Genomic DNA, 9317 nt, shown 5'->3' with positions numbered 1-9317 from the left:
AAAATGATCCATATGGTAGACAGAATTGTAAATTTGCCGTTCGGCTAAACAAGCCAATTAATGAACAATGACAATACAAATACCGCTTTGCTTCACTTGTAACCACGTTTGACCAACATTTCGACGTAGATGGCTGAAGTTCGCAATTGCAGCGAGTGCAAAGAGTCCCTTTTTGGGCAAAAGTTCATCCTGAAGGCGGAAATCCCGCATTGCATCAAATGCTACGAGACGTTGTGGTGCACCAACTGCGTCGCGTGCCATCAGCTCATTGGCAGCAACAGCAAGGTAAGATTTGCGGTCGCTCGATACCTGCCCATCACCCACGGCTTTTCGCCTTTCGCCTCTCTGTCAGGATGTGTCATTCAAGGGCCTCCACTGGCATGGGGAATGTTTCCTGTGCATCCGGTGCAGCCAATCTCTGGTGGATCAGGCTTTCGCCACCACCAAGGATGACGATATCATGTGCTCCAACTGCTACAGCAGCGAGTTCGCGGCAAAGTGCCACGAGTGCTCGAGGATTATCATGCCAGGTGAGAGAGGCCTTCTTGCTCTTTTTGAAGCATCCGTCAACCAAAAACAAAATGTTTGCATATTGATATTCCCTTCGGGTAGTTTTAGCAACAATCAACGGACCCACAAAATAGTTGATAAAAAAAAAGCATAATATGACAAAATCAGAAAGAAAAGTGACTTCATCGCCTCCTCAAGAAATTCATAAAAATTGGTGACATTGGTTGGATTCAATGTTCTTTTTTTAAAATTGTTGTTTCGCTGCATGGAAAAATAGCTTTTTTTTTTTTTGTTTTCAATATATCGTGCAGCGGCCACCAAAAGTTTTGAAACTACGAGCTTCAGTAATTCTTGGGTATTGATTAATGCGAAATGCTACGAGTTTGAAACACCTGTCTGAAATAATAAATGTGCTCAAGTTACTTATAATAATGTTGTTATTATTATGAATTAATTTATATGAAGACATTTCTCACGTTAATGAGTTCTCAAGATAATGAGGACGGTGTTTCCCAACCTTTATTGAGCCAAGGCTCATATTTCACATCGGAAAAAAAACAAATCTCACGGCGCACCACTCAGCAAAGCGATTCACAAAAAGGACATAAAAAGGTTCGTTTTGGTGTCATCTTTCATCTAGTGGAAGATCATTTGATTATTTTCAGTGAAATTCTGTCCAATAGAAAATATGTGCCTTGGCTCAATAAAAGTTGTGTAGTTTGAATTTGAAGCCATTTCTACGCAGTATGTGTCACACACTTTTTCTTCAAAGGCTCGAAGAAGATGGAGCATAAGGGCGTCAGTTGGCATGAGAGTTGCTTCATTTGCAAAAACTGCCAGCAGCCCATCGGCACCAGGACGTTCATCCAGAAGGAGGCCAACAACTACTGTCTGCGATGCTATGAGAATCTTTTTGCTCAGCAATGCGTCCACTGTAAGAAGGTACGAGACGGACGCACGCTCACACTTATGCTCTCCATACGAGCAAACTTCTGAAATTTTATCGCTTGGGTGATGAGGATTTTATTTATTTATTCATTCATTGCAGCCGCATTTCGGTGCCCATTTTATTCTGAATGATTATGTTTTTTTTGCAGAATTCAGTGCAAAGTTCCTTTATTAAAAACACATATTAAAAAATATGTTGGTTTTTGGGCCAAATGAACAACGTTTCCACTGTATATCAAATATTGTTGTCCTTTCTATTTTGTTTAAAATCCTTGAAAATGTTGCGCGCTTCAAGAGCTGAATGAATTAATGAATGAAGTCCTTCTTTTTCAGCCGATCACGACTGGAGGAGTGAACTACCACGACCAGCCTTGGCATAAAGAATGCTTTGTTTGCAACGGATGCAAGCAGCAGCTGGCAGGGCAACGTTTCACTTCTCGGGATGATTTAGCCTACTGCTTCGATTGTTTCTGCAACTTGTTTGCAAAGAAGTGCGCTTACTGCACCACCCCAATCAGCGGTGAATGAGCCCCTTTCATTTGAACGCCAAACAAAGAATCATAATAAGGACTTTTTTATGTTGAGAAATACGATTTGATTGTCCAGAAATGATGAGTCCAACGGTGCTTTTAATGGATTGATCGTGTTTAACTGACATGTGACGACCGTTTGCATGCTTCCCTTTTGATGGTCGCTAATATGGAATTACAAGTGATTGCATTATTCTGATCAGGAGATGATGAAGTCCTTGATCGCGCCTGATCACAAATGCGCTTTTTTTTGCAGGTCTCGGGGGCAGCAAGTATATCTCGTTCCAGGAGCGCCAATGGCACAACGATTGCTTCAACTGCAAGAGGTGCTCCGTGTCCCTGGTGGGCCGAGGTTTCCTCACGTTCAACGATGACGTCTTCTGCCCTGACTGTGGCAAAGACATCTGACCGAGCGCTTGTGACACCAACGCATGGCAAATTCTTTGCTTCGGTTTTCGTGTCGGCTTTTGTTTTCTCGCACATTAAGGCTTGATCAATTGTTCTGCATGCACCCACAATAGACCTATTAATAAGAAATGCGTTTGTCACAAATTAGGTTTTAGATCATAATTTGTCGGTTTATATATGTACTTTGAAATAACTTAGATATGAACTATAGTGGTTTGTCGATTCTTGTAGCGGCATATTTATCACAATAAATATAGACTAGTGCAAAGACAACCATGTGTCATTATTCATGAAAATATTTCTGCTCGTCATAGAAAAAAAAACATGTTAACTCTTTTACTGCCATTGACGGCTAAAGACATCAATGGCAGTAAATCAGACATATTTTACAGTTGTGCCCCAGTTTGGAAGCAGTGAGATAATTAACACGGTAAACGCATAACCGAAAGCTGTAGAAGCCAGACTGAGATGTTTGAACATGTGCGGAGGAGGGACACTGGATATATTGGTAGCAAGATGCCGGCAATTGAGCCACCTTGCACGTATGAGGCAGTGAGAAGATTTATGAATGTGGTGAGGGAAGAAAACTGCTGTTCCAGCAGATGCAGCAAATAGGTACGGAAGCGGATAATTCGATCATCCTGAACAGGGTTAAGCACGCCCAAAGGCTAAGCACAATGATGTTACAATGTTCCGTGCAAACAATATGCGCCAGGATACTTCCTACGGAAAAGATTTGACTAACTCAGCCGACCAGACTTGAAAATGATGATGAAAATGTGTTAGGGGAATGCACTGCCTGAAATTCCCCAAACGTATTTTTAGTAATTATAATTTTCATAAAAAAATTGTAATTATAATACAATAGTTTGTATTTCCAAGTTTTTATTGACCCGTTACACACGAAATATAATTAAAATTAATTTAAAAAATGTACGTGTTTGTCCATTTTAATCAGATATGGCTATATGTGTCACTATTACTGAATGTATTTTTGACACCGATTTAAAAATGGTCTTTTTGAGATATTACAAAAGTTTGCGCAGTTCGAATTTTACCGTAGGTTGTAATTAATAGCTCTGACCTTTCTGAAAAACACATCACCTGTTGCTGAACCAAAACCTTATTTCATAAATATTACTGAATATATTCTATTTATGTGTCACGTGTCATCACCTACACCGCCGATCCTATACACTTAGAACAGGATCGCAGGAGGGTGCCGGAGCCTATCCGAGCTGACTTTGGGCGAAAGGTGGGCCAGTCCCCAGCTAGTCGCAAGTCACCATAATCATAATCATAATCATAATATCATTATTATTAGTAGTAGTAGTAGTTATACTAGCATAAAAACCTGATGTGATCGAGAAAAACAAGGGAAGATTCGGAATCAACGCAAAATTAATCGACAATTGTAAAGTCGTGTTGACCAGTGTTATTGATCATTCGAGTATTTTGTCTGAAGACAAATGTGTGTGCGTGTGTAGGGGGGTGATATTACGTCTGCTTTTATTTTGTGATATCGTGAATGATGTGTCTCTCGTGATCAATTTCCAAAGACATTTGTGTGAAAGCCAATTTAAATCGCGAATAACCAAACGAACAGCTCGCTTACTGCAATAGGCGATCTTTGACCAGTAACGGAAGTGGTCGCTGTAGTGAAAGGAAGTGACTTCTGCTCGTATTCGCTCGCCCCTTTTCTTTGCAGAATAACAAGCAGCAGACGGTAAATTTCTCCAACAGTGCATCTGCATCACAGCAAATTTTATCAAACGATAATGCAATACATACACATATAAATATATTGCAAGCACTGACTGATTGAGTCGTTTGTGCGCTGTCGGGCTTGCTGGTAGGCGGCTAAACGCATTAGCAATGCATTGTTTCACATAGCACTCTATTCGTGTATTTAAAATATGTTGCCGGCGCTGCTACTGCTAAACTGTGCAATCGTTAGCATTGGTGGCGCTTTTCGTTTGAGTGCCGTTTTCACAGAGATGTTTGATCATTTCACCCGGTCATAATGAAATTAGATGAGCCGAAAGTCATATCACCAGCATTATGTCATTACACGTTAGTACATTACACTATTGGTTTTATTTTTGCTCTATTTTTTTTGGGTGAGGGGGGGCTTTAGTTTTGCGTTTTTTCACCAGTCACATATTTCGTAAGCTTTCTTTATTTATAAATCTATTTATCAATTGCATTATTGATGAATGTCTTCTTGGTTGGGAGGTTTGGTAAACCGCCAACAGGGGGCGGCCGTTGCTCTACCATTACGTAATATAAAACTCTATTAAACTCCACATCCGGCCGAATTTGATGTCAAGTGAGTCGTACCAGTAAATTCATATTAATGATATTAACTATAAAGTGGTTGACTTGCCATTGCACAAATGCATTTGGAAAATCTTTTTTTTGTGAGAGTTCCACCAATTACCAATCATTAAAACGAATAAGAAAGTGGGAGATGAACTGAGTACCATAGTAAGCTGATCAGGTCTGGCCCGCAGGCATATATGTTTGACACTTCTTGCACATGTATGTTTTCGTTGTTTTTTTTTGTTGTTTTTTTGGCAAAAGGCATTAAATTATGTAATGCTTCCTTGTTTTTCAGATTAATTCCACAATGAGTGCTGTTGTGCCCAACCATCGAAGGACCAAGCCTGGAGGTAATGATACAAATGTTTACATTTTCCAGCTGATCGCTGACATTTATGGCTCTGTTTGGCTCAAATCGAGATTGTCACTCCATTGCAGGCATCAAGCCAGGAGCGGGATCCACTGGTGTGACTGGCCCAACGTCTCAAATTCCCGGTCTGTCCCAGACTGCTGCTGAAAGCACAACAGTCGAAAGGATCAGCGGACGGCGGGTCGGCATCTTTGAATCCGACTCGGACTACGTGAAACTTGCAAAGCAAGGCGGGCATAAAGGTCATCACAATTCGGTGACTGTGAATGTGCCACTCACTGTGATGGGATGTTTTGAAATAGGATTATTTGTGTGCCGTAGGCCTGTTGAGCCATGACACCGACGTGGATGACAAGCCCAAGTCAGCCTACAATCCCAACATCTGGTTTTCAGGTGATGACTCAAACAGGTAAATGAAAAGAAACGTCTTGGCACAGGGAACTTCTTGCTTCATCTCAACCCCGGGGGGAACAAAACAAAAGTGCAATTTAACTAGAGACAAATGTTATCTATGTTCTGCTGCACAAAGCAAGCATGTCGAATTACTCATCTTCAAGTATTTACTTTTTTTTTTTTGTGCAATATATAAAAATTGTTTGCGTCATTACATCACAGTGCCACGCATTGGTTAGCTGCGGACAAAAGATTAAAAAAAAACTTTTGACCTATTGCGGGCCGACAGTTTCAGCTGCTCTGCACATTGATGAAATTTCCACGCCGCGGAATGCAATGTGCGGCTCGTTTGTCACGGTGATTTTGTATTTACAGCGGCAGCAAAGCAACGTCTCCCAACAGCCAGGCGAAGGGCGGCAGGCAGCCTTTGCTTGCACCGTTTGGCACTGATAACAGTTCTTCCTGGGAAAGAGAGACTGATATATTTACTCATGATAAAGAGAAGGTGAAGACTTCAAAAGAGTCGCCATGTTTTATTTATTTTTTTATTCGCCTCTCTCTCCTGTTGCCTGCCGTTTTTTTTTTTTAAAGGTTTTTTGAGTTTGCTCCATCATCATTGTGTCATCACAGGCTGTTTCCCATTTATTTTTCATCTGTAGTCAGTCACTTCATCATTCGTGGTACGCCGCCACACTTTTATTTTTTTTCCTCCCCCATCATGCGTGTCAGTGAAACGGTTCCATGATAAGCCGGCTCGCCTTTTCATCCTGCAGACATCTCCTGATGGGACCGCCGCTCAGTTGGAGGGGCTATCCGTGAGCAACATGTACAAGAGAACGTGAGTACATCCCACCACAAGCCGGATGGCCATGACAGGATGAAGGTTTCACTAAAGTTTCCCTTTCTCTGTGGTCGGCGCAGTTCTCACAGCAAGCAAACGGCCCCCGTCAGCATGTCCAAGTTGCTGAGTCACGGCTACGTGGAGGACAAAAAGAAGTCTGCCAATGACGACGATGCCTCAAGTATGACACACGTACATCGAGACATTTTGGGCTCCCAAAAAGCCCGGGGGGTACAAAATTGAGTGGGCTGTCCCAACAGACTGCACATGATGTTAGTGGGCGTGTTGCACGTAAATGATTACGATTTCTATCTTTTACAAACATCCCAAATAGTGGGCGCTAAATTTACATGTAAATTCTTTCTAATGGATCGCGCGTGCTGTTAGCAGCAGATGTAAAAAAAATAAATAAATAAAAAACCGGCGAGGACTCCTATAATTAACTCATTTACTGCCATTGACGGCTAAAGACGTCAAAGATCCTTTTTTTTTTTTAACTCAGCTTGTAGTGCATGAGTTAAAAGATGATTTTGCGCTTCACTTTGCTCTGATTTGGGAGAGCGTCCATGAGTGAAAAATTGAATTTGAAGTGAAGAAATTGGAAGTGTTAGTGGAAGAGGCAAACAAACATGTTAGTGACTTCCACAAAGAAATCTATTGTTTCATTCACAACAGTTAGATGAAAGCCGTGTTTTGTTCAATTTATTTTGTCTCAAGTGTATGGGAATGGGATGGCTTGTGGCTATCCTGTGAGACATTGCCCTGAAAACTTTAAAATGGCAGCAAAATTGCTCTGGGGGGGCCGTCACCATTTTCCACAGTGTGCGGAAATGATCCAGACGCAAGCGAAAGTTTTGTGAGTCTTGTGACTGGCTCCAGGTCAGCCGTCCGCTCATTCACAAGCTCCAAAATTGCATCGCTTAATAGATCAGCGGTCGTGATTTTTTTGGCTTTTCAGAAAAAAAGTTCCCTTCATCGTCTCTTTTCGTTTACGCCTTCCACTTGCCCAAGCAAGTTTTTGCTCCTGCAAACCTTCCGTAAATCGGGTTCATTATTTGTGCTTGTCAGTGCAGGCATAATTTCCCTGAATTGATTTTTATTTTTGGGGGGGGTGGGCGGGCGTTGTTTTGCAGGTGTGACCTCGGAGCAAACTAGCACCGTTGCAACGGAGGATGTGGACGACCTTGATTAGTGCGACCAGTCGCTCTTCTCACGTTGACTTCCTCTTCTCGTCCATCCACTGACTGTTTGTGCTCTTGTTTTTTTTTTTTTTTTTGCAGACGGATGAGCCCTTCCGTTGATTTGCTTTGGTTCGGATAACGCGTTTAATTGAGTAGCTGTGATGATGTCGTTTTTTAATTTTTATTTTTTTTGTAACGCAATTCCTCGATTTGACAGGTGACCTGCGAGCTGCGTGGGAAAACGAAACGTTTGGTTCTCTTAAAACGTTTCCATGTTCAAAGCGCGCTTTTGAAGCTGCTCAGTTTGCCGGCCTAATTGTGTGACGATCGAGCGAGTCCTTTTTTGATGTGTTGTGCTAATTTATTTGCGTTCAAGTGAAGTAAAATGAAATCTGTGTGTTTGAGCTGCAGGTGCGAGCTGACTTACAAAAGTGATGTTTAGATTCCAGTTCTGCAAAATATTTCTTTAATTCTGTATTCACCCGATGTCTCATGTTCTGTCTGGAAGCGGAATAAAAATGAGTCACATTGCAATTACCGTGCCAAATGTTCAATGGCGACATTGTGTTGCTGGCTTACTGATATTTTGCAGACCAACAAGCTAAACATGCCGCGAAGAGACCTGTAAGCACAAGTGAGTCGTGAAAATACTAACCAAATAAATGGACTTTGCAGTTTGGATGCTCTCACTGAAAAGTAGTGATAGACCGATATGCTTTTTTTTTTTCAGGGCCGATTCCGATTATTAGAACTTATGGAGGCCGATAACTGATATTTCAAGCCGATATTTATTGGTTGAAAAAAGGGAATTGGTGTCAACATTTTGAAACAGGCAGCTTACTGCTGATTGTCTGCTACCCACTACACAAGTAGCCAATCAGATGGTGCTGTGGGTGGGCCAATCTGCTTCTGCAGGCAGGGCCACCAGCACAGCAGAGATAGAACTGTGCTGCAGTGAGCAAAAATAAACCCATCTTTTAATTCATCTGCCTTGAAAGTTATTAAAAAGGCCGATGCTGATTATCAAAAAAATGCCAAATATCGTTCCCAGTAATCGACCCGGCGATGATCGGTCTATCACTACTGAAAAGCCAATTAGACAACATACAAATATCCTTCGACATTCTCAAAGCATTGCTAGATTTCTCACTTGAGACACTTTTGCTGCTTTTAATTCTTTCTGCATCAATGTAGAAACCTGACAGTGATGAGAAAATCCAAGACACGTCATGTTCAAATCACAGACTTTTTGAAGACAGACAGGAACGCAACTCATTTCTAAGAAGTGTCAAGTTATTCAAAGCTGCAGCTGTATAATGCCGACGTGCCGCGGGTTTCACGAGAATAGTCAAGTTTTGCCACTTTCGATATTCTCTTTGAAGCACAGGTCTACGTTTATTTATTGCTCGTGTAATTATTTGCCAGTTGAACTGTTAACAAGTTAGCGCCAACCAACGTGGGAACACACAAACACACAGAGTGACTCACCGACATGTAATTCCTCACACACATTTTATTTCAATAAATGGACATGTGCATGTACTGCTTTTGTCTTTTATTTCTCCAACGTTATCAGAGTGTTCGTCAAATTTTGTGTCCCTCATTTTACAAAATTTTCAATATTACCACTTAAAGCATTGTTAATGGAAAAAATGCTAAATTTGATGTGTATTTTTTTTAGTTGCAAATCACAACAAGGGAACCTTTCGAATGGAGTTGGTGACTACAGAAAATACATTTTAAAAAATTGATACATCTTTGTTCAAATGACATTTTTTGGGGTGAGATAGATGAAAGTTAGATCAAAATAATTT

At 41.2% G+C, this 9317-nt stretch overlaps 2 protein-coding genes across 2 annotated transcripts; both read left to right on the top strand.

Annotated features, from left to right (window-relative positions):
- Window positions 1-129: 129 nt before the first annotated feature.
- LOC148339400 (four and a half LIM domains protein 2-like) lies at window positions 130-2396 on the top strand. Its single transcript, XM_088290307.1, has 5 exons — window positions 130-285; window positions 353-530; window positions 1283-1452; window positions 1792-1978; window positions 2245-2396. Exons 1-5 carry the CDS (start codon window positions 130-132, stop codon window positions 2394-2396), a joined length of 843 nt encoding a protein of 280 aa, XP_088146433.1.
- Window positions 2397-4013: 1617 nt separating this feature from the next.
- On the top strand, window positions 4014-9045 carry c3h7orf57 (chromosome 3 C7orf57 homolog). The gene is made up of 8 exons (XM_088292045.1): window positions 4014-4122; window positions 5014-5068; window positions 5157-5330; window positions 5410-5497; window positions 5857-5986; window positions 6255-6319; window positions 6403-6503; window positions 7456-9045. Exons 2-8 carry the CDS (start codon window positions 5026-5028, stop codon window positions 7512-7514), a joined length of 660 nt encoding a protein of 219 aa, XP_088148171.1. The 5' UTR covers window positions 4014-4122; window positions 5014-5025; the 3' UTR covers window positions 7515-9045.
- Window positions 9046-9317: the final 272 nt, after the last annotated feature.

The sequence above is a fragment of the Idiotropiscis lumnitzeri genome, chromosome 3 (genome assembly GCF_059441095.1).
Source record: "Idiotropiscis lumnitzeri isolate Australia: NSW breed Sydney's pygmy pipehorse chromosome 3, RoL_Ilum_1.0, whole genome shotgun sequence".
In the NCBI taxonomy this organism is placed as follows: domain Eukaryota; kingdom Metazoa; phylum Chordata; class Actinopteri; order Syngnathiformes; family Syngnathidae; genus Idiotropiscis; species Idiotropiscis lumnitzeri.
This window is presented reverse-complemented; position numbering and strand designations above follow the sequence as displayed.

Bases quoted from the DNA above. Each gene is read 5' to 3' on its own strand.
- LOC148339400 (XM_088290307.1), top strand. From the start codon at position 130: ATGGCTGAAGTTCGCAATTGCAGCGAGTGCAAAGAGTCCCTTTTTGGG. The intron at 286-352 runs GTAAGATTTGCG...CCTCTCTGTCAG, and splicing joins TCATTGGCAGCAACAGCAAG to GATGTGTCATTCAAGGGCCT. The intron at 1,979-2,244 runs GTGAATGAGCCC...TTTTTTTTGCAG, and splicing joins CTGCACCACCCCAATCAGCG to GTCTCGGGGGCAGCAAGTAT.
- c3h7orf57 (XM_088292045.1), top strand. From the start codon at position 5,026: ATGAGTGCTGTTGTGCCCAACCATCGAAGGACCAAGCCTGGAG. The intron at 5,331-5,409 runs GTCATCACAATT...TGTGTGCCGTAG, and splicing joins AAAGCAAGGCGGGCATAAAG to GCCTGTTGAGCCATGACACC. The intron at 6,320-6,402 runs GTGAGTACATCC...TGGTCGGCGCAG, and splicing joins AGCAACATGTACAAGAGAAC to TTCTCACAGCAAGCAAACGG.